Consider the following 25513-nt stretch of genomic DNA (forward strand, 5'->3'; position numbering starts at 1 on the left):
GAACTGTACTGGGACAACTAAACGGTGCAGAAGGGAGGAAAAAGAGACTGAAAAATAAGGGACAACTAATCGACATAGAAGAGAGGAAGAAAGAAGGAGAGAGACCTAACAAGCGTTTAAAAGCGGAAGAGGTCTAAAGAAGAAGAAGAAGAAGTAATTGTTTAGTGACCCCGATGAAAAGAGTTCTTTGTTTATCTTTCCATGACGATTTCTTCCCTTGCTTGAAGGGTGCAGTGAAGGACTTATTTTGATACTAGCACATAGCCTCAAGAACCATTTCAGCGGTATCAAGAAACAGGTGGTCTCAGGGACGTGTCATAACTCACAAACAAAATGTAAGGCTCCATCACGAACATTTCAAGACATCTTTTGGATTTGCTGTTCAAAGGGATGGTTAAGATTCAGTGTTTTAGCCAATAGTATCTTCTAAACTAAATAGTCTACTAATTTTCCATGTAAGAAATATAGGGGAAAATTTACGAAACCTTAGCCACCTCTGGCAAAGGTCCCTGAATGCAGTGCAGTAACAAGTGGGTTCTGGAAAGGAGAAAGAATCCAATTCAGGGGCTATTTATTGTTGGAAATAGGGGATAATAATTCACGAAAGCGTCGCCTCCTCTGCCGACGACGCAGCCGCAAAATAGCTCGCAGAGGGTTTAGGATGGGGGAGCATATTTAAACTATTCCAACCAAACTTTACGACCTAACAGCTAACGGAGGGGCTTCGCCCCCCTCATGTATATGCGACTTATTTCTGCAAGGAAGTATTTATCGCAACACCAGTGGCACTGTCGCCATGGCGGCTGCCGCCAGAGGAGGCGACGCTTTTGTTTATTATCCCCTATTTTCAACAATAAATAGTCCCTGAATTGGATTCTTTTTCCTCTCCGGAAGTCACTTGTTACTGCACTGCATTCAGGGACCAACAAGAAATCCATGATGTATTAAATTTGCCAGAGATGGCTAAGGTTTTGTAAATATTATCCGAAATATATACTGGAAGGGTGAGGCTATTTACTGGGCAGACCTCAGGGAGTATTGTTAGTGTCATGTAGTTATTTATTGAGTAAACTGACCTCATCAGTAAAATAATGACCTAATGCCACTTGATTTGTTAATAATTATTTATAAAATCAATTGGATGTTTTTTTTATGGTAGCCATCTGCAAGGTTAATTCATATAACATGTGCTGTAATTTGGTCTTTAGCTTCAATGTAATGATGTAAAAAAGTTTATGGGTGCAGTCTAGCACATTTTGGCAGTGTGGGAAGTCTCGTTAGGTTAGTAAATATCCAGAATTACACCCATTTGCATATGGTGTAGTCCACCAGTGAACCCATGCCCTGGCATGTTGCATTTTTCCAAACTGGCAGAGCCCCACCTTAACCTAATGAATGATACACAAATGTTACAGATGCTACTACCCATCTTCATTATAAAGAATGAGCTAATTCATTCATCTTTGACGCCTTACTACCTTTGCGTCACAAATTTCCTCTCTAAGTCTTCCATCTACTGCCACATAATCAATCAATCCCTTCTGCTCATAATCTTCCCCCCTCCTCCATGTGTATCGGTGGATATTCTTGTGCTGAAAAAGTGTTCACTAGGAACAGGCCCCTCTCAGCACAGACATCCACCAGCCACTCTCCATTTTCATTCTTTCCAGGTATCCCCCATTTTCCCACCACATCCATCACCTACTTCAGCATTCATATCTCTCATCATAATGTTTTCTTTCTTTCTCAAAACTCTTCAAACATGCATTCACTTCCTCCCAAAAAGCTTCCCTTTCCCTCAGTCCTTTGTTACTTTTCACATTTACTTGTGCATAAATACACACCCATGCATACTTTACTAAACCTACTTTTCCTTTCACCCAGGTAATGCCAAACAAAAAATTGACAAAAACGGTTATCAGAATGACGAGTAGCACGTTAAAATCTACTAGAAAACTTGTGCAAGCCACCAAAGTGAATTGGGTGTGATTTTGGATAAGTACTGTTTAATGCTTGGTGGACAGCCACCACAGTACCTTCTTGCTGAGCTGAGTTGCCACATGGTTGGGGTGAAATTGCTGAATGATTCAATCTGTTTATTAATTAGGTGAGGGAAATTTCTATTTCATGCATATGAATATAGCCAGCTATTAAAAAAAAAAGCCTCCCATAATGCCAATTCACAGCTACCAGTTTTTCCCTGCCAACTTCCATGAAAACTGTCCATCTGGATGGAAAAATCAACCAGCTGGTCTTAGTACTTCCTTCACACATCATCTAGAATGGGTATTCAGAAAAATTAGGTTCATCAATTGTATTTGGCTTGCAGGTCAGAATACTGGAAATCCAATCCTCGGAAATTTTGTGACTTCTGCAAGTGTTGGATTGCAGACAACAAACCAAGCGTAGACTTCCATGAAAGAGGAAAACGGCATAAGGAAAATGTGCAAAAGCGTTTGGCAGAAATGGGAAGGAAGGGCCAGGAGGACTATGAGGCTAAGCTACAAGAGGAAGATTTTCTTAAGAGCATGGAAGAGGTAAAGTATAGTCGTTTATGCACAGCACACCTAAGAGCTCTAGTCTGCACTACCACTTGCTCTGTAAGAAGTATACTTATACCAGTAAAACTAGATAACATTTCAAAGACTTAGTGGGAGTTTATAAGATGGATTTATATACTACACTTGTGATTTACTAAATTCAGACCTAATTCATTGTTCAGGCTGCCATGAAAGCCTACAAGGCTGACATAGAGAAGAACCCAGACATGACCGGAGCAAAGATCAGTGAGATAGCTAAGGCGAGCAATGCTGAACTGGTGGTAGGAAAGAAAAAGGCACCAGCACAAAGCACCACTGCTACTTCCAAGCCAGCTGCTGCTGCAGCACCTAAAGTATGGCATGAAGCCAGAGCTGCTGACAAAACATCATACTACTGGAACACAGAGACTGGAGGTACATCAATGGAGATTGTTGTGTTATATAAAATATGATTAATATTTATACTTTATTATGATAAATCTGGAGATCTATATATTTCTAAACCCATTCATCTTTCAGTTTATTGCCGTTGATTTGATAAGATCTGTTCTTTATGTATCATCCCATTACATTTTCCTCAGAATACTTTCCAACCACACGAGTCAAGGAGAGGACAGGGTCATCCATGTGTTGGTCACTGACAATTATAAAACTTTATTCACTACTTTTCTTTAGAGTCTACATGGGAGGTACCCAAGGAAGGCTTTTTGTCAATAGAAGATCAAGAACAACTGACAAGCAAGACCGGCAATGCCAGCAACACATCCTCAAAAGATAAGCCAACTCCCAAAATTCAGAAGTCACAGAGCACAGTTTCTGGAGCTCCTGTAACCTATGGACCTGCACCAAAGGTTGATGTTTATTCCTCATGGCAGACAGTTGAGATGTGAGTATTGCTCTGCCTGAAATATACTTCTGAATATGAATATTAATTAACCAATCTTGATATCTGTAGTGTTAAAACCACTTAGTTACAGTGGTCCTGGTCATGAAACAAAAACAAAAATGAAAAAAAAAAAAAGCCTGAATATCTCTTCATACAATTAGTCAGTCAATGTGAGTCTTTTAAACAAACTTATCCTGCATTTTTCTAAGTATTGATGTCTTCTTCCTTCCCACAGGACTAAGGAAAAAGCAGTGGACCTCCAACTTCCAGAAATTGAAGAGGAGGGTTATTATGGTCCTGAGGTGGTGATCAGTAAGCCTGAAGTGACATTCAAGGAAAAGGTTGTAACACTATCCAATAAAGGAGATGAAGGAGGAGGCAATGTTGGCTTCAAGAAAAGGAAAGCACTGCAGGACAATAGAAAGATTATGAAAAGAAGAAATGATTTATAGGACCAAAATTACTTTCATCTGTTGTAACAGGGATTTTATGGTGTATTCAAGGTATGGGAAGTAAAGATGTTTACTTTGAGAAATTGAATTTAAAAAAGCTATAGCTGTGTACCTTTATTAAAGGTAAGTACTTTTACTAAGTTATGAAATGAGTCTGGCTGATCTGAAACCATTCCATTCATCACATGATGCCATTTCCTTTCTTCCCCAATAAGCATCCAGTTTCAGTGTTACCTCTTTAGATTGACTTGTTTTGTGCCCTTTCATGCATCACTTAATCACCCAAATTGGTCACTGATCAAATGCCAAGAGATAGAGTAACCATCACATTGGGGACCAGGGAAGGTATCCATCAAGTTGGCCTTAATGGAATAAAATTCAAAAGTATACGAGTTAAACAATCAAGTACAAAATCATGTGTATATTATAAGACTTTCAGAACTGGCATACATTAGTTTCTTAAAGAAATTAATTTTTATGATAGGCATTTATTATCAATATAAATAAAGCATACAATGTTTCCACTTCTTTAGCTGGTGAGACCTGTGGAAAGAAAAAATGTATTGGAATTAAGCAGTATCAGTTTTGTTTATAAAGCAGATGGACAGCACTATGAACTCATCAGCAAATATTCCCATGCTAAGATAAGGTCTGTTTTGCAAGCAACTTGGGAAAACTTATGGAATTTAATTAAAAATATGTTGCAAAAGGCCAATGATAATATATCAACTCACCCAAGTAATCATCCATGAGTGTTCCAATTGCAAACTGAAAAAGAAAAAAGTTACTGTTAAGTGACTTCCTTTAAAATGATGATCCAATTCATGAAAAAAATAATAAATAGACTAGTTATTAATTAACTTTCTTTTGAAGTACGTCATAAATAATATATGCATGAAAATAATAAATAGACTAGTTATTAATTAACTTTCTTTTGAAGTACGTCATAAATAATATATGCATGATCCCTCAAGCTTTACATGACCCCCCCCAATTTTTTTTGAGTAGGCATAGGTCCAAGAAAGTTAAATTTTATTTTGGAAAAAAAAAAAAAAGTTTGATAGCATCTTAATTACAGTCAAGTAAAAAAAATGTTTGGATAGATGATAAACACATGACTTACTATGTCAGTTGCATCTACTCTGGTTCCTACAATTTTTACTCTTATTTCGTCATCCTGCTGAATTACAACTTCCTGAAAATGATAAAAATGTTTAAACATATTGTTACTGTATTAACAGTTTATCTTTGTTCAGAAAAGTAAAGAAAAAAGAAATTCCATTAGAGGCAGGACAATATGAGCTTGACTCAAAACCTGTAAACCAAAATCAGATAAATACAGGCTTCTTCCATGACACAAAATTTTACCTGTCTTGTATTAGAACCTACCAGAGCATGATACTTACCTCATCTCTACTCTTGTAACAGGGAGGGTTGGAGTTGGGGTCAAATTCTAGATCCTGAGGGATAGACTGGAAGGAGAACACCATTAATTAGAGGGTTTTGTACAGCTATGAATGACAAATCCTATCAACTTTCACCTCCATTATATAAAATAGTAAATAGGGTCCTGGGAGTCTGTTTAAAGTTGTTATGTGGAGATTAGGTGTTAAGTGCAATGGAAAGTATATAATTCAGCAACTTGAGAGGAAAAAGGTAAATTATTGTAATGAATGTATTAAAACAAATGATACTTAACTTACATGTCTAGAGATGAAACACTGCATGGGTCCTATTTCACAGAAAAGTCCAATCTTGTTAATCTGTGTGACAACAGCATCCAAGACCTCTCCTTTGAAGGGTCTGAATACGATGGCTTTGTACTGTAAACATCAGAATAAATATCAATTAAACCAAACCTCAATATACAGAATGAGGCTGACCATGATAAACTAATGTAACAACTTCATTACAACTTAGCTTGATAGAGTATAAATTGTTCAATTACATTAAGAGTAAAAATGCAGCACCTCATCAAGAGCAAAAAAGAAACCCAACCTTAATAGGGTACAGCACAAATCCTCTGCCAACTTGAATCATGCCTGACCCAATGTGATCAATGGTGGTGACAGCTATGACAAACCCATACCTGTGGGTAGGAAAAAGGTGAAAGAACAATATGAAAAAAGTAATAAATAATCTCAGATGGTCTGGGGTGTACTGGTTAGATTTGGGGGGGGTTATGTCAGATTAATATTTATAATATGAAGAAGCATACGATATTTTGAAGTGGTGGAGCTAAACTACACATTTACCAGAAACTAACCTAATCTAAGCAAAACTAACATAACCATGCCAATACATAGGAGACAGTCAGGGCGGTGACTGCAGTCCGGGGTGTAATGGTTAGATTTGGTCAAGTAGGGTTAGTTTCTATAATAGGAAGATGTGTGGTATTTTGAGGTGGCAGAACTAAATTACACATTTATCTGAAGCTAACTTAATCTATGCAAACCTAACATAATCATGCCAGCGCTGCCTACGACTTGAACTCTTTCAAGAGGAGAGTATTGGGACACCTCTCCTCCTGAAATTGACCTCTTTTGGCCGCTCTTCTAAATATTTATTATTGGGGCAATGATTAGCTGGCTTTTTTTCTTCATTAGTTTTTTTTTGTCCTTGAGCTGCTTCCTTTACTGTAAAATAAATGTGGGTGGTGGCTTTAGGTGTAGCTGTTAGGTTTGGTCATATTAGGTTAGTAAAACAAAAAAAAAATTATTATTAATGTGACCAAGACAACATATCATCACATTAATAAATTCAGTATTAACCTTAGTGCTCTATTGTAGGAAGATGTGCAGTCATATCTCTGTTAACCCTTTCGTTGCTAAATACTCACAGCGAGGACTAGCGTAACTTACCGGTGGTGCTAAATCCTCGCTGCGAGTTCCAGTCGCATTCAAATTTTCCGTGTATGAGAATGTTCCAACAATATTTCTCACCCCACAGCATTGCCAATTCAGTGAGTTTTCCACTAAACTTGGTGGAAAATCATATCAGCCTAGCGCAGAAAATCTACGAACGAGTAATTGGTGGATGTTCTTGTCCAATATAGCAAAATGTTTGCATAGCTTCACCTATCACTTGACTGATTCTTTGACCAAATAGTTGTAAATTTTGCAGTTGGCAATACTACCTTGCCAGCAACCCATGAAGAGATCTCTGCAGTTCCCTCAATATGGCTGACACACGCACTGATGTAAGTGTTCACAGGCAACACCCTATGAACATGATTGTATGTTTGCAGGAGAGGCATACATAACTGAATCCTATAGATCTTGGCCTCCTCTTTCCAATGGTGTTTTTGTTTTTTTTAGCTGTGCTGAATAGGTTTTGAAATACAGAGGTTAAAAGACCCCCCCCCCCCCCTGCTGGGCTGCCCAAGTGCGCCTGAAGGGATAGTCGCCTAAATCGCCATGTGCAACGAAAGGGCTAATGAGTACCATGGTTTACGAATGTTTTGATTCACGAGCAAAGAAAAAATCACAAAAAATGCCTTGGTTTATGTGCAGTGACTTGGTATATGAACATCCTATTTATGTCTTCCTTTCTTTCTTTCTTTCTTTTTTTTTTTTTTTTTTTTTTTTTTTTGGTTGCCACCTCAAGGGTTGGGACACTGGCTATATGGAGGCCGTCAGGGTCAATCATGTAGGTCCCTCCGAGGAGGGACCACAGGCCCTTGCCGGGTGATGGCTCATGAAGGGGAGGGGAGGATGCCGATAGCTCAACTCTATTGACTGACGTCAGCCTAGCCGACCAAGTCAGTCTTTCGATGAGGACTGGCGTGTCTCTTGGTACAAGTTGAAGATGTGAGCATGGTTTCCCTTTGTTCGCTGCAAGATGAGTGCTTAAAGCAGAAAAATTGGGAATAGAGTCTCAGTTAAGGTTGCCACCTTGAGCTAAAAAAAAAAAAAAAAGGAACACAACATCCCATTCTCCAAAACAGAACAAATCCATATTTTAAGGAACGGTGGCAACCCTAAAATTTCTCTAGGCTCCTATGACTGACAGCCGCTGCCCACTGCTGGTGAAGGCAGGAGGGGAGGGACGTTATGAAGCGTATTTTGCACATATTTCAGGACGACCCTTCACAAACAAAAATTTATGGACTGGTTTTGTAGTTCACTGAAAAATGCACTCACTACAGTTTTAAAATACTGAAATTTATCTCCTTAACCATTCAGACAGCCAAATATGGAACAAATGGCATTCCGTATTTCAAAGAAAGGGTGGCAACTTGACAACCCTGGTCTCAGTCAGCATTATAAACTTGTAGAGATTGCATTTGTGCTTTGGTGTGCGATCTTTGTCTTCAGTACTACAGTGTGCATTCTTTGTGCTTTAATAATATCCCCCAGAAAGATGATTAAGAGGGATGGTGCTGCAAAGAAGAAAACAGGAATGGCAGATACCATGCTCGCAACAGGAATGGGGTGCAAGCCTTGGCGGCTTGTATGCCCTCCTAGACGTGAGTGACTCCCATTCACCGTCCGTCTTGGACAATACGTCAGGTTAGCTTCATGTTGGTGGTCGAATGTAGTTCCAGTGCCTCAAGAATAGGGAAACAGCGGCTGCTAAACCCTGTTGCGAAGCCTACACCTCGAGCGTAATTAGCGGTTGCGGGAGTCTCCGTAACGACCATAACAAATTGATTTGTTATATATTATTTATCATTGCTATTGGTTAGTAAAATTACTTTTATTCTATATAAAATGACATGCAGAATGATTTTTATATAAATATATTTTTGAGATATGGGACACATTAATGGAATTTACATTAATTTCAATGGGGAAATTCATTTTGGTTTATGAGTGTTTTGGTGTGCAAGCAATATTCTGCAATGAATTAAACTTGTAGACTGAGGTATGACTGTATAGGTGGTCATCGACTTACGACCTATGCAACTTACGACTGATCGACATTACGACCGCCGGTATGACAATTTCGGCGGAAACTACGATGTCATGAACAAGTGCATCGAGGATTATTTTTTAAGGCTAACATCATTACAGTCATCCCTCAAATAGTACGGGGGTTAGGGACCCAGGACCCCCGTACTATTCGAAAATCCGTATAAAATTAGTGCTCCCCATAGAAACACTCCCTGGGCTATGTTTGAGAGAGGGAATCGGGACTCTCGGAACGTCCCAGGTGCTCTCAAACGCATGACGCGGCAGCACGAGTTGTAAACTCAGCACGTCCGCTGGCTCCCGGCTTTGAGAGGTGGAGTGCTTTCGTGCTGTGATGACATCATCAACAAACATGGCAGCCCAAATAAACACATATAAGTGTTTCCATTGCATTTCACCTCTCTGTACCACTATGACCATTGGAGCTTCCTTTTCATCTTCTGTTGTAAGGAGTTCGTCAGCAAGGACAGCTAGTGATGCATGTTAAACATCGCCAGGGGTGGTCTGGGCGCCCTAGACGTCCTGACTCATTCTCTCAAACGCACTGGCAGGAAGATCAGCGTACGCCATTTTGCTGCGAGTGAGACACTGTCACCATAGCAAAGACGAGGCTTAGTAAATGGACGGCCTTTATCTCCACTCTTGCAGCACTCTTGGAGCACGGGCAGTTACTGCGGCAAGAATTTCTTTTACACTATGATAGATACAGCGAACACTGCTCTCATTCACGTGGTATGCTCTCCCTACCGCAACGTAACTCATCCCAAAACATAACTTCTCTGAAATCTTCTGTAAGATGAACACCTTTCTCAAACTCTTTGGGGTGCTTTCAGTGGGTGTTTTGGTAGAACAGTGTTGCCACTCACACCATGGCTACTTGGTGTGATGAGCGGGAAATTTAAAAATCCTAAAAAAATTCTTCCATGACAATCCGTATACTAAAACCGAAACCGTACTATTTGAGGGACGACTGTATATTGTTGACGGCTGTGCAGAGCGCTGAGCTGGCAGCAGAGTGGGGCCTGAAGCCTCATCAACGGTGAACGGTATCAGTAAAATATAACTACTAATAACACCAATAACAACCTTGACTCCTCGAGTCTTCGTGTCGTTGGGCGCCAGGGAAGCGCAGCTGTTTTTATTTTGGTTGGTCTTGGTTCTTGGTTTTCTTAATTTGCAAGTTTATTGTGTAATTAAAGAAAGTTGCAATGACACTAGTAGTCCAAACAGATTATTGCAATGGTAGTATGAGGTTTACTCATGCACCCCCATACCAAGTTTTGGCCTTGGTCATCGGCCCAGCCGTGCACCGATAGTGAACATGAATGAATCTTCAAGACTGGCCTCTTCATTATAGAACACTGATCAGCTCTACATCATTGATTAGGATCTGAGTCCGATCTAGATTCTACGTAATTGCAAAAATTGAATGCCTCAAGGCAGATTGGCTGATCAAATAATGACAATGGCAGGGCAGGCTGTAACTGGCAGAATTTCTCTCAACACTTCTGTTGTTCATTATCACTTTTCTATGTATTTGCCAACAATCACATTTCCAAAACATTATCTTAACTTATCTGCTCATCATACATTACTGGCAACACTCTTGGGTGCATACTTCTTATATATAAGCTGCTGTGTGTGTAAGCTAACCGAGTGGGAGCTAGGCTGTCAGGGTCGTCTGCTACAACCAGAGGGGCCATGATGCATGGGAGTGTGTTCATGTGTATCTATGTATGTGCAGTTGCAGCACCAAGACAAATGCCCCAATCCATTATGTATTTATATGTATTGTACACGTGTCTATTTACATAGTTGTGACATACGAGAAAAGAGCTATGCTCATGCTGTCCCGTCTCCATATCCACTCTTGTCCAACTTTTTCTTAAACTCATGAATGTTTCTTGCACAAACCACCTCCTCCTCCAGCCTATTCCATAGCTCAATGCTTCTGTTTGGGATGCTAAACTTTTTCACATCTCGCTACATGTGGTCGCCCTCAACTTCTTTCCATGTCCTCTTGTTTCTCTCTCGTTCCACACACACAGGTCCTCCCTGTCCAAATGCTCCACTCCACTCACCACCCTGTACACCGCTATCAGGTCTCCTCTTTCTCTTCTTCTCTCCAGGGTTGTGAGCCCCATGCTATTGAGTCTCTCCTCATAAGTCCGATCTCTAAGTTCCGGTACCATCTTAGTTGCCACTCTCTGCACTCTTTCCAGCTTTCTTATGTTCTTCTTTTCGTGAGGAGACCAGACCACTGCTGCATACTCCAACCTTGGCCTTATCATTGTAACTATATTTTCTTCAACATCTCCTCATCCAAATACACAAATGCCGTCCTTATGTTCCTCAGCAAATTCATAGTTTGTCCCGTTATCCTGTTGATGTGTTTGTCCGGTGACATGTTCTCTGAGACAGTCACTCCCAAATCTTTTTCTTCCACTTCTCTGCATATTATCTCACTTCCCATCTTATAATCATATTCACATCTTCTTCCACTCCTATCAAACTTTATTTTTTTACATTTCCCAAGGTTGAACTCCATCTGCCATGTACCACTCCACTCCCATATTTTATCCAGGTCCCTCTGCAATGCCTCACAGTCCTTCACATCATTCACTCGTCTCAATAGCTTTGCATCATCTACAAACAAACTCACATAGCTGGTCACTCCATCCACCATATCATTTATACAAACAGCAAATGTTATTGGCACCAACACCGAACCTTGTGGGACTCCACTCATCACAGTGTGTGTGTGTGTGTGTGTGTGTGTGTGTGTGTGTGTGTGTGTGTGTGTGTATTTACCTAGTTGTAGTTTTACAGGGCCTGGGCTTACGCTCGTGTGGTCCCGTCTCCGTATCTGCATTTATCCAACTTTTCCTTAAAGTTTTGCACACTCCTCGCCGATACTACATCCTCACTTAGTATGTTCCAAACCTCTATATTTCTTTGTCTCTCAAGCATCTTCCCTTCCTCAGTTTTTACTATGTCCTCTTGTGTTCCTGGTGGTAATTTCTTCTTTTAGTAGTGACTACTTGTTATCTACTTCTTCCATTTTGCTCAATAATTTGTAGATTTGAATTAGGTCTCCCCTTTTTCTTCTTTGTTCTAGTGTTGGTAAGTCCATTTCTTTTAGTCTTTCCTCGTATGTCAATCCCTCCAGCTCTGGAACCATTTTTGTTGCCATCCTTTGTATTCTTTCTAGTTTCTTTATGTGTTTCTTCTTATGGGGAGACCACACTGCCTTTGCGTATTCCAACTTTGGTCTGATCATTGTGGTAATTAATTTTTTCATCATATCCTTATCCATTTAGTGGAATGCTATTCCTATATTTCTCACCATGTTATACGTATCACCAAATATTCGATTAACATGACTCTCTGGCTGTTTGTTATCTTGCATTATTACTCCCAGATCTCTCTCTTCGTGTACTTTCTTTAATGTTTCACCATCTCCCATTTTATATGTCCATTTTGGTCTTCCTTCACTTTTTCCCATTTCTATAGCATGACATTTCTTCACATTGAATTTCATCTCCCATTCCATACTCCACTTCCAAATCTTGTTTAGGTCTTCTTGCAGAATTTCGCAGTCTTTACTGTTTCTTATATGTCTGTGTGTGCGTGTGTGTGTGTTTACGATACTTACACACGCCTGCTTGTGTGTGTGTGTGTGTGTGTGTGTGTGTGTGTGTATAGTTGGCACGTTCACTGCGTGAGGACTAGAGTCTGACCATCAAGCAAGTTCTACCATCTGGTACATATCAGTGTTGCCAACTCCTCCGTAGCACTTACGGCGGAGATTGCCCATAAAAGTAGCCCCAAACCGCCATTTCAGAGTGGGAAACATGGAAAAAACACTTGGAAACTGGCAACCACTCTGACTGACATACGACCAGATCAACTTATGACCAGTTGGTTGGAACCAATCGAGGTCATAAGTCAACGACCACCTGTATATGATATTTTGAGGTGGCGAAGCTAAACTACAGCAGAAATACTTGGCCAAACAAAATGGCTCCCCAAGGTGGTGCTTACTTTCCAGTGCAGGTTCCTTCTACCTCAGTGAAAAGCATTTGCCTCACGGTGTCCATCAGCTGTGGCCCGAAGTAGCGCGGGTGCAGCAAGATCTCATGCTCCAGCGAGATCTGTGGAAATGGACTCACTAGTATTCAAAGGTTATAGAAGTTGAAGGCAAAAGGAACATAAAACAATGTGGAAAGTGACTTGCTGGTATGCAAAGGTTATAAAAGTTGTTAACAAAAGTAGCATAGAATATAAGTCTTGTGTTTTCGTGCTCCAGCGGGATGTTTGGAAACTGACTCGCTGCTATTCAAAGTTTATAGAAGTTGATGATAAAAAGTAGGGGATTGCTGAAGAGAGGGTAGCCTACTAATTTCAAGACAATGACTTTATTTCTGGACTAAATATGATGCTTTTGAGGATTATTGAGGAGATGGTAGCCTATTGATTTTGAGACACTGACTGCTTATTTCTGGACAAATATGATGCTCTTTATAATGAAGATAGTATTTTTTTCCAGAAATCACTAACTGATTGACTTTCCAATGCCTGTTGTGCATTCGCCGCTGCCCCGCTCCCACCTGTTACCGCCAGCCAGGGGAGTGATTGAGATGCTTATGGCACTTGATTTGAGGGTTGTGGGTGACAGTTCCTTCTAATAAAGGGTGTGTTTTGACTTATATACAAAATCAGGTCATGACGGTGATGTAGGAACGGAACTCCGTTGAAGTCATGGACCCCCTTTACATAATGAATCCATATTTTAAGGAACGGTGACAACCCAAAAATTGCTCTAGCCTACCATAACTGACTGCCATGAGTTTTTCTGCTGCCCCACACTGCATGCTGAATAAATTTAAACTAACCTAACAAAACTCTCAAGCTCATCCCTTTACTGTCCAAATCCCTTATGCGCGAGTTAACCAGCATCTTCACTCTTTCATCCCTCACACAGGTAAACTCTGAAACAATCTTCCCTCATCTGTATTTCCTCCTGCCTACAACTTGAACTCTTTCAAGAGGAGGGTATCAAGACATCTCTCTTCCCGAAATTGACCTATCTCGGCCACTCATCTGACTCTCTTCGTACAATTTACGGTTTCACCCAACCAACGATTTTCTTCTTCTTCTTCTTCGTGGGTGTCATTTCCGTCATAAATGTCTACTTTTCAAGTTATGCTTCTTTTCAAGTCATTTGTTACTGCATTGCATTCAGGGACCAAAAATTAAAACCCATAGTGTAAGTATTAACTTCGCAAGACGTGGCTGCCCCTTCCTCAACATTAGCCAAAAAGGAATATGAAAACGGTGTCTCGTGTTTCGACCACAACACTCACGTGGTAGAACATGTTTGTGTCCTGAGGAAGGGTAAAAGTTCCTCAACACGTCCAAAGCTCCGAGGGCCTTGTTTTCTTAAGTGTTTGTTGGGAGCACCCGAACCAATGCCTCCAGAGGCCGTCTTCACTCCTCACTCAGTGGCGTGTAAGGGACGCCTGTTGGGTTACCTTCAACAAAGGGGTGTTTTTCATCACATAAACCTTTTTCTCTCGTAATAACTAATTTTGTATATGCATAAGTTATATCTATGTTTGAAGTTCGTAAAAAGTCAGATAAATGAATAAAAAAATAAATATTGTTAGGCTCGTCGCCCTTCTCCCTCCCCGCCAAGATCAAGATCGATATCTTGCAATAGTACAAATGAGGTTGTACAGTACATAGCAGTCCCTAAAGAATGCTGACTTATTGGCTGCCTAAATTCATGCATTTTAATTGCTAAACTGACTGGCTGGCTGGTATGGAACAGGACAAACCTATAGCTATAGCAGTTCATGATGAATATGACATTATAATTTCATTGCTGCATATGACTGCCTAAATCCATATGTATCTTATTGCTGGGCTGACTGACATGACTCCTTGAAGGACCGCCATCTCTTTTCCTTCCCTCTTGTGTCGTCTCCTCATCTGCGCCTCACCTGCAAAGAGCATCACAAATTTAAGTTAACACCAATAATGTATATGTAATAAATCTAAGTTTAGTTTAGTCGATAGATATTCTGTTAACTGCAAACTTCTGAACTTTCCTGGACTTTCTGTGTGATTTTTATGCTTTTCTTTTATTCTTTCTATATCAAGTTTCTACATAAGTTAACATTTCTCCTGTCTCCCTTAGCTTCATTCCTGTCTTTTATTTTCATCAAGGTCTGTTTTTCCTATGTGATTTTGACTTTAGTTCTCTCACCAAGTTTAATTCCATTTTCTGCCCTTTTCTAATTGCTATCTTCTATACACGATCTTATACCAAAAAATAAATAAATAATAGCTTAATTTTTTCTCTTTCTCCTGCCTTCCTCCTGCACGTTAATTACTTCCTCGATTCTCAATTTCTATAGTTATTCTGTTATTTCCATTTATATCCATCCATATACTGCTTCAATAATATGCAATAGACTTTAAGAATGTCCTTTATATAACTATTATGATAGGATTAAGGTTGAGAAAAATTTATTAATTGAGTACCCGTAGCCTACCTGCCCAGTGCCCAGTCCTGTACGCTGAGAGGTGGCAGTTCGCTCGCACCTAGTGTGGATGTGGCGTTCTTCAGCCCCTCGCTCTCTCCAACTCACTGCAGGTGATAGTAGGTGAATTTACGCACACAAAACACGAATTTTTATACAATTTACACACACACATGAATTTTTTATACATGTTAATATTTAAATTTATTGTTTTAACCTATTTTTTATACTAATAATTTCATTGACAAGAAACGTAATTTGTTTTTATTTGTCGAACTTCAACATGTACACTACACTCATTAACACACCCAAGAGCAAACAACCTAAACAGGGCAACCACTTGCACACGACAATCGCTTTGCTTCGCCTTGGTTCAGTAGTTCAGTGTTTCGAGCGCCATTCCAACCATCACGAATGTTCACACAGTGCCGGCCTTAGTTTTTTGTCCCCTCATTCACACTTACAGCACTGACACTACACTCATTAACACTCGAAAACACAAACACGCACTTACAGGGAACATGCAATCGCTTTGCTTCACAGGGGTTCAGTGTTTCCTCGAGATATAAACGATCGACACCTCCTCTCAGTTGCTGTTTCTATGTGGAGACAAGCTCGCTAATTATCATTCTCAGAGGCATCAGGAACAAAACTGCACAGTATGCTGTATAGTACACGCGGTTATTATGCGTGATCATTTAGGCCTATGCGTGTTATACATCTGTACGCGTGCCCTGCGCATCATGTGTCCAGATTAAAGCCCGCTTTCTTAAACGTATCGGCGCATCTCTGTTCCCCTGTTTGAAAAGTCTCTAGTAAAAGATGTTGGGATTTTCACGGACTGTTTTATGATCCTAGAGATAGTTTTACACGACTTCTGCACCATGGACTGGGAAATCACCCGATGACCCTTTCATTACATCTTTCACTATGCAACGACCACTTGCGTAACTATAGGCAATCGGAGGTATAACCTTAACTAAAAATAAATGTAAGCTAGTCTAGATGACGTAAAAATACCGATAATGAAAAGAAATTCATGCAGGCCCAATGGCCCTTTAACCATGCACTGTGGTGCCGAGAGCGCGCCTCCCATAATTATTCTGCGAGAGGGCTACCTACCTCTTTGGCCGACTAGTTAAGGAATGGCTATCCCGTCTCGCTGGACGTTCGATCCCCGGCGCCGGCGAAACCATTCCTGGTCTGGATTATCTTTTCGTGTGTTTCGTTACACGCTGTGTTCGTGTGGAGGTCTTGTAAGGTAAAATTTCGGGAGTTTCACTACCACTATGAAATATGACCACTTATTAAATGGATCTAAAGGCTATCAGAGACAGCCTTAATTGAACTGAAATAAAACTAAATTGATCTAAATGGCGTAAATACCTATGACGTAAAGGAAACCCTATATAGATGACCCCTTCTGTTAATTACCACTATAACTGTAGCTAGGCAACTTAATTACCTATTAAACGCATCTTATATCTTAAACTTAATTAGAATAAAACGAAACCGGACTAATTGGAGTAGAAATAAGGTATCGAGTCGATCTGTGTACCCACACAGTACATCCTATGATCTTGTGGTGATGCGCCTGAGGCTGGGCTAAAGGCAGAGGTAGGCAAGTGCGGTACTTAGTGCGGTGGTGCGGTACTAAAGCATCACAAAAAAAGTACCGCACTACCGCAAACTTTCTGAAAATACCGCACTACCGCGGACTGCACTAAAAATCCTGCGGTACTTAAAAAAAACTATCGAAGACATTTACAGCGCGGCATGCTCACAGAATTATTATTATTATTATTTATTTTTTACAGGGAATCGGACTCAATCGGTATCAGTCATCAAAATCAGTGATTCAATCATTCTGACTTTCCAGTTATTGTTCAAAATTAAATACTAAATGAATAACTCGGAGTAAATCTGTTCGTTACTCAACCCAAGGCGGCGCGCCATGACTGCCTCTGATGGTGACAGCTAGTATACATGGCAGACGGCAGGGTACAACGTACAGTACAAGCAAGCACTAACATGATCACCGCTAATCTCATGTCCCGTATAAATTTTTCTTTGATGCATAACATAGACATAATGTCTGTCTATGTTATATATATGTCAGATATAGTACATACTATATCTGTTTTTTTTTAACTTCATTGTAACTCTCTCTCTCTCTCTCTCTCTCTCTCTCTCTCTCTCTCTCTCTCTCTCTCTCTCTCTCTCTCTCTCTCTCTCTCTCTCTCTCTTCAATGTAGCCAAGATCAATATTGTTTGATTATAATAATAATAATAATAATAATAATAATAATAATAATAATAATAATTATTATTATCATTATTATTATTATTATTATCATTATTATTATTATTATTATTATTATTATTATTATTATTATTATTATTATTATTATAATAACCATCCTCGTTGAAATTTCCACGTGGTTTCTTTGCTGAGGCCTGAGACGCCAGTGCTTAGTGCTTTCCCACGGTCGAGGTCTCCCTGTACGTTACCAATTCCAGATGATGTGTTTTGTCTTAATATGTTAGACAGTTTGAATAATGTTTCACTTATCCCGTCATGACTTTACTAGCATAGATTAGTAATCTTTCGTTTTCGCTCAAACGCCGGAGAATTCCTCCCCTTCCTCCCCTCCTCCCTTTCCCCTTCACTCCCCACCATTCCTCCCTGGCTAGTGCTACTGCAGCTGTCGCACAACCCTTCCTTCTTTCCTTCCTTTCTTCCCACCCCCCACTTCCTCCTCTCTCACATGACGCTGATCTCCTTCAACCCCTTCCCTGTCCCTTCCCTCCTTCCTCGGAAAGTTGCATTCCCTTCCCTCCCCCTCCTCCCCTTCCTGTCCTCTACTCCCCTGTCCCCCCCCCCCTTCCTTCTCCCTTACCTCCCTCTCTCCCTCCCCCAGTCCTCCTTTTTTTTTTTTTGTATCAAGTTATTAGTTATAGTCAATGAATAGCCAGGATAGGCAGTGAAGTTTTTTTTTTATATTGACTAGTAACTACCGCTACCGCAGTACCGCACACCGCGTACTGCACTGGGAAAGAAAAAAAATGGGACCGCACTACCGCAACCGCACTACAGGTATAACTCTCGATTTACGCGAGTATTGTGTCCTTGAAGAGGTCGCGTAAATAAAAAAAAACAATGTAAATCAAACAAGAGGTAGGCCTATCGAAAAATAAATATTCACTTCATTCAGTGGAGAGAGAGAGAGAGAGAGAGAGAGAGAGAGAGAGAGAGAGAGAGAGAGAGAGAGAGAGAGAGAGAGAGAGAGAGAGAGAGAGAGAGAGAGAGAGAGATTTACAAAGATTTACATAGAAAATCAGACCACACAGACACCATGGTCCAGACTAGGTGGTCTGTCCTTAAACCTAAGTGATTCTGCATTAATTAGAAGGCTCCAAAACGATGCATTTCAACTCTAGTTGATATTAAGTTGATGGAAGTAACGGTCGAGCTTGTTTTTGAAGAAGTCAATCGTGTTACACTGGACCACTGACGGTGGGAGCTTATTCCATTCTCGCACTACAACGTTAGTGAAGAAAAATTTGGTGCAGTCTGAATTTACTTGTCTACATTTGAGTTTTACGCCATTGTTCCTCGTATGCAAAGTGTCATCGATCATAAACAATGTTGATCTGTCTACATTCGTGAAACCATTAAGTATTTTAAAACATTCGATCAATTTTCCTCGGAGGGGACGTTTCTCAAGAGAGAACATTTTAAGGCCTTTCTTCGTAAGATTTGTTGCGCAAGGGAGGGATCATTTTTGTTACCTGACGCTGAACACCTAATTTAGCAATGTCCTTTGCATGGTGGGGAGACCAAAACTGTACCGCATATTCCAAGTGGGGTCTGACTAAACTACTGTAGAGTGGAAGTATTACATCTTTATTCTTGAATAAAGTTTCTTTTAATGAACCCCAACATTCTGTTCGCTTTATTTGCTGCATTGATGCATTGCTGTGAGAATTTGAGGTTTGACGCGATTTTGACCCCCAAGAGAGAGAGAGAGAGAGAGAGAGAGAGAGAGAGAGAGAGAGAGAGAGAGAGAGAGAGAGAGAGAGAATATCCATATCACTGAGATATCCACTCAGGCACTCAAGTCTCAGCCTCACTCGTGTCACGTGAGGAAGAAATGAGGGCCACCATGAGCGACTGGCTAGTATTGGTACCGGTACCGAGCAGTCTGGTACCGGTACCGTACCGTATAGCTGGTACCGTTAGTACCGGTACTGGTACCGGTACCTGCCCTCCCCTATTGTTGATTAGCGTGGCAGCGTGGGTACTGTATTGTTGTTCAAGTGGCGCGCGTGAAGAACTGAGCTCAGCTTTGTGGCCGCGGCGCCGTGTGAGTCCAGTTGCGTGAGACATCTGGTAGCCACTCCATAAAACATCGCGTATAAGTGAAAAAACGTGTAAATGAAACATTTGGATTTTGGACCCCGCGTTATTTAAAAAAAGCGTAAACCAAACTCGCGTAAATCGACAGTTACCTACTCCGGAAAAAGTACTGTACTACCGCAACCGCACTACTGATTTTTCAGTACCACGCCCACTTCTGGATAAAGGCAGGGCTCGAGAGAGAGAGAGAGAGAGAGAGAGAGAGAGAGAGAGAGAGAGAGAGAGAGAGAGAGAGAGAGAGAGAGAGAGAGAGGGGGGGGGGGGGAGCTGGTATTTCACCCGGGCCCGGCCTCCCGGGGATGATGTGTGTAAATTAAGATACTTAGGGGCCTGGAATTACTTGCAGCACCAGGGCCCAATGGTAGCTCTATCTGGCACTGGCTAAAGGTATTACTGGAAGGTATAAGTGGGGCTGCCCCTGTACTTTGCAGTTTGTGGGCAAAGCCAGGGGGTCACATGCTTCATCATTAGGTCTTGAAATGTTCCCTATTAGTGCCTACCACCCACAGGGCCACTGGGACCTGCCTGAGCTGGTGAGCTGGTTCATTAACAACAATGTTCTTTCATGTTTATTAGGTGAGTATCCTGCATTTGCCCCTAGATTGTAGTTTATGGGTGCAGTCCCTTATGCCTGTTCCCTACCATATACCTTTTTAGTTTCATGGTGCTATATACCTACATATGTGTCATTAGTTGTAGTACAATCACACTACGTATTGCCTGGGGGTTGGGATGGCAGGTTTTTCCCTTCTCTTTTGTTGTATACCTGCCAGAGCTGGGATTCTGTAGAAAAAATCTACCACCGGTATCGGTAGTCGGTAGCGAGCCGCGTCCAATCGGTATCGGTAGATCGGTAGATTTTTCAGAAATCTACCGATCGGTATAGATTCGGTATCGGTAGATTAAAAAACTCTATAATTATATAATAAAAAAATGCTTTTAAAGGCCCATAACACACATTTTAAGTTATTTCTCTCTTATTTCGGTTAACTTAAGAATATAAGTAAATTAGAGTCTTTTAATACCTTTTTTAAGTTCAAAAATACATAACTTATTTAATAAATGAATTTCTCCCTCAAAAAATAAACATCAAACACACACTCCTACACACGGGCCCCGCCGCGCCACATACAAAACACTCACTCAACACACAGCATATCCTAACCTCTGGTTCGTAACAATATGATTAAATAGTTCACTGACTTGATCAAAACTTTTTTAATGTAAAATAAAGTTTAAAAAAGGAAAATCACTTGAAAAGTTAAAAGCACAAAACGATTAAGTGCTGCTGCCGCGGCGGGTGGACTTAAAAACACTGCCACTTAAAACACTAGGCGATGAGGCTGAGCACGTTGTCGAGAGCGTAGGAGCTAGAGCGTAGGTGTAGGCTACTCGCGTCGGCAGGCCAAACAAGAGTGGGGCTCCCGCCAAAACTTTTGGCGGGAGCGAGAATCTGCTAGGTCGTGGCTGCCTCTGATTGGCTGAGAACGCCCAGAACGGCCGGTGATTGGCTAAGCGTGATGACGTCAAAGTAATACCTGGAATTTCCTGCTAACTGCTTCCCATAGATGCGCTCGAACGTGTTGAAACTTGTCCGTTTCATTTTGCCGGGGTCGTCTTCTCTTAAGTCTTAACAAAAAAGTCCCGCGCTCGCTTTTTCAATCTACCGATACCGATTGACTGCCAATCATGCGATCGGTAGCGGTATTCGGTAGTTTCTTCAAAATACCGAATGATCGGTATCGGTAGCAGTAATCTACCGCCGGTAGTACCGATCCCAAATGTCAATCGGTAGTCCCAGCTCTGATACCTGCAACAATAAACTATCAATTAATAGAAATAAAGAAGACCCAATGACTTTCTCTATAAACTACTACCACTAATTTGAACACTTATTAACGTAACTAAGCAATTACACGTTGGTGAGCAGGTAGTTTCCTTAATCATATTCACAATATTTCAATAAACATTTGATAGGACCCGTAAGCATTGAATGCACCCAGACAAACAATCTACTCTATGTTGTGTGTGTGTGTGTGTGTGTGTATATATATATATATATATATATATATATATATATATATATATATATATATATATATATATATATATATATATAGATATAGATAGATAGATAGATAGATAGATAGATATAGATATATATCAAGCTCTCCCCTGTACTTCACATGCGCCACCACACGTCCTCTCACCTCGCTGGCTGCTCCTCGAATGACCTCCAGCAGGGGCCACTGAGGGGCACTAACTTTATTGTCCATAACACTGAATTTTCCAGTTTCTGACCCATAACTCTTGCAAAAAAACATCAGTAATTTATAGTTTTAATGATAACATTAACTGGATATCGTGATTTGTGTGGGTAAGGTGGTTTTGGGGCCTTAAAGTGATAACTAGGTACAATTTTCTGAGTACAGCAATCTGATAACCTCTAATCTCCAAACTCTACAACTGCTAACTTCAAAACCTGCCAGAAGAGACTAATATTTTATCATTAGATATAGTAGTAACATGTTACTATGGAGTCGACCAAGGTAAAAAATGGAGATGTACTAAACACTTAAATGCGTCTGCTGATGGAGCTACCAGGCATCAAACACACTCATCATAGACTGAATATATCTGGTTAACCCCTCCCTTCCCCTGCCCCCCCCCAAAAAAAAATACGTTCAGCTGGTTTCTTGTTCACCATCTGACTTATATGCATATAAACTTGTTTTGTACAGGAGCAGAATTTCCTAAGGTATTCAGCACAGTTTGGATACATGCCAACATAAATGCTTGGTCTGTAATGGTGTTCTGCATGTGTATCAAGAAAGTTTTTACCAAGATTCACTTTATTTCACCATACAGTTTAGAAAGATTTATCTATGAGGTGTGAGAGCATGTCACAGATTGACTAAAGGTAACATAATAATATATATATATATATATATATATATATATATATATATATATATATATATATATATATATATATATATATATATATATATATATATATATATATATATATATATATATATATATATATATATCCTTAGATCCTGTGCATATTTGCAGTTGAGCTTCAATGGATATGGTATACATATTTCCTTTGTGGTGTTAGTATATTTTGGAGAAATTTGGCATGGCAAAACATCTTAAACATACAGGGATGAAAAATTAGATAATATGATTAAGTTAATGTTCTTATTGTGACTTAAGCACAGGTCACCTTTTCCCTGATGGTATAGTAATGCACCTCATCCCCAGAATGATCCATTGCAGGTCAGTAACAACACATTCTTGGCACAGAGCAGGGCCGGCTGAGAGCCAGCCAGTTCAGCCGACAGCAGGAGGTGTCAGCCTTATGCTAACGTTCATTTATGTACAGCGTTAACAACATGGACTAGTTAGTTGGTTATTCTGCTCCAGGAGGAAAACCTTAGGAGAAGCAAGTTATACAAAGGACACTATTATGCTATGGTCATTGTTTATATTACAAGCATGGAGACTTTGGTATGTGGCAGTGTCTAATGAACTACACGAGAAGGTTTGGGTCCAGACACCTGAACCTTTGGCACAGAGACAACAAACATATATTATGAGGGAACAATTTCCTCAACTTGACCAAGAGGAAGAGATTTTACTACAACTGCTTTCTTCGTGTTACCTAATATATCCTCTTTCCTTAATATTACCTTACGTCTACAGTTTAGGCATGATGTTTTAGTAAAAAGTACAGTATTCAGAGTTTTCTCAGATGAGATTCCAATTTGAGGCTGGACACCTGAGTTTCGAAGAAGTGTCACTTACAGTCTATTGAAATAAAAACGGACTTCTGTTTTAGATACTTGAACACTTGCAGGTTTATATTTTCCTAACTTGTGTCTGATCATTAACAATTTAATTGACCTCATGTTGTGGGTGAGTCAGCAAAGACTGGAAACAACCGTGATGTGAACCACTAAAAATACGACAGGAAGAGACCTAAACATGTGCCAGCAGAATCCTGCTCCTATATATTACTTAATATATTCCTATGAAATCAAAGAAATAAATTAAAATAAAACTCAATGCTAAGTTTCTTTAAGCCTTAATCACAGGCTCTCCTAAGCTGAAAGGATGAGGCACAATTCTCTTGTTCTGGAGTGTTTGAGTGGGGCAGCCTTGCAGCCCCCACACTGGGCTGGACAGGGAGGCTCACCATCCAACGTCCTTCACTGTGCACTATACTGGAAGCTGTGACTGGTCTCAAAATTCTAAGACAACACATTTCTGCTCACAAAGTGAAATGATAATTTAACCTGATTTGCAGAACATAATGACAAGTTACAGTTCAAACTTTCTTCATTGTCTAAGAAATTAAAATTCTATTGTTCTTATGAAGTAAAATGTGTGGTATGCTTGTGTTAATGAGACGACTTTGGTTATGGCATTTCCCATCTGGCTAAAAACATTGTAGCCTAATTTCTCTAGAAACTTTGGATTATTTCCAGTCAACAATGAAACTGTACAGTGATCCTCAACAAACTACGATGTTCGACTGACTAAAAATTGCACGCACAATACTTTTTTCAATTTGCTTTTGTAGAAAATCCTTTCTTAAAAATGTACATTTTCTGGCACCTATAAATTGCACACAGTTCTGTACATTAGTTTTCTAAATGCATATCTTATAAGAACCACATTGGTATCCACTACTGTTATCTACACAATTCCTTGAACAAGCAGGACATTTAGTGTCCTGCTTCACTGATCTCCACATGATGAACTGTTGGCCACAACCTACGGGTAGAGTGTCTCCCTGACTCTTCATGTCACCTCAGCGACGTGTGGACTGACACACTGCATAGAACTCCGTCCTCTCGAGGATGTATTCGTTGTACTCCATCATGTTCTCTTCCATCCGTCGGATCACAGCCTCATAGTCCAGCAGCAAGCCCTCGTTGGACTTGAATTCATTCTCGATTTCTGTAACATGATGATGAGGAAGAGATGATTGGGAAGTACAGGGCTAAACAACCAATATATTTCATATGCCGTCAGGTCTATTTCACATTGATTTATAGCAAACCAGCAAAACTCGACTACCTCTCAATGAATTTAGCTTTCCAAGAGCCTCAAAGGCAAGTTTGTTGGCACTGGTCTTGAGCTCCTCAGCCCTCATCCTTGCATCCTCTGCTGCTGAAGATTTCTCATTCAGCAAGTCCACCACAATCTGATATTTCTGCAGAGGAAAATAAAGTTACGATGACATGTTCACTAAGGGTTATGAAATCAAGATGTTCAGAATTTGAGGAGCTTAAGGCAGCCTTACATCCTCCAGCTGCTGTGCATCATTGGCTGCCTTCCTGGCCTTGAGGTCCGCCTGGTCCACAGCAATGGTAGTGTCCTCCAAGTGCCGCTGGTTCAGCTGGTATGCAGCCTTGACCTGCTCCACACGCTTCTCCAGTGCCCCCACCTCTAGCAGGGAGGCATTGGCCTTCTCCTGAGCAACATTGGTCTCACTGGTGATCTGTGGGAGGGTGGAGTTTGGTTATGTAGGAAATGATGGCTAGGTATGCACACAATGTTATTGCCACTGTCATCATCATCACTGCCAAGTCCTCATTCATATAGGCAAGGTAGGGGGTTCAGTAGGGCCAGCCCATGGGTAGTTTTAGGAGCCTAGTAGCTTCTGCACAATGAATGTAAGAAACACTCATGAGAACCTGACTAATCTCTTTCGTGGCCTTCAGATACAGCTGTTGTGAA

The 25513-nt window shown here is 40.5% G+C and overlaps 3 protein-coding genes across 9 annotated transcripts in view; 1 reads left to right on the forward strand and 2 right to left on the reverse strand.

Moving 5' to 3' along the window:
• Positions 1-176: 176 nt before the first annotated feature.
• On the forward strand, positions 177-4398 carry LOC127008565 (WW domain-binding protein 4-like). The gene is made up of 5 exons (XM_050880760.1): positions 177-335; positions 2330-2537; positions 2723-2954; positions 3216-3426; positions 3662-4398. Coding segments are annotated over exons 1-5 (870 nt in total). The 5' UTR covers positions 177-333; the 3' UTR covers positions 3879-4398.
• On the reverse strand, positions 4285-15433 carry LOC127008566 (DNA-directed RNA polymerase II subunit RPB7). Its single transcript, XM_050880761.1, has 9 exons — positions 15352-15433; positions 14158-14325; positions 12836-12945; positions 5877-5967; positions 5582-5701; positions 5285-5350; positions 5002-5073; positions 4613-4646; positions 4285-4421 (listed from the first exon to the last, which is right to left on the reverse strand). Exons 2-9 carry the CDS (start codon positions 14167-14169, stop codon positions 4408-4410), a joined length of 519 nt encoding a protein of 172 aa, XP_050736718.1. The 5' UTR covers positions 14170-14325; positions 15352-15433; the 3' UTR covers positions 4285-4407.
• A 6652-nt stretch (positions 15434-22085) lies between these two features.
• LOC127008567 (laminin subunit beta-1-like) overlaps positions 22086-25513 on the reverse strand; it is a 49990-nt gene continuing 46562 nt past the window's right edge. For all 7 annotated transcript variants that reach the window (XM_050880766.1, XM_050880767.1, XM_050880765.1 and 4 more), the window contains 3 exons: positions 25077-25274; positions 24851-24986; positions 22086-24730 (listed from right to left, as the gene is read on the reverse strand). In XM_050880766.1, coding sequence (XP_050736723.1) covers positions 24582-24730; positions 24851-24986; positions 25077-25274 — 483 coding nt within the window. In that variant the 3' untranslated portion in view covers positions 22086-24581. The remainder of the gene's footprint in view (positions 24731-24850; positions 24987-25076; positions 25275-25513) is intronic.

This window comes from Eriocheir sinensis, chromosome 38 (assembly GCF_024679095.1).
Source record: "Eriocheir sinensis breed Jianghai 21 chromosome 38, ASM2467909v1, whole genome shotgun sequence".
NCBI lineage: Eukaryota > Metazoa > Arthropoda > Malacostraca > Decapoda > Varunidae > Eriocheir > Eriocheir sinensis.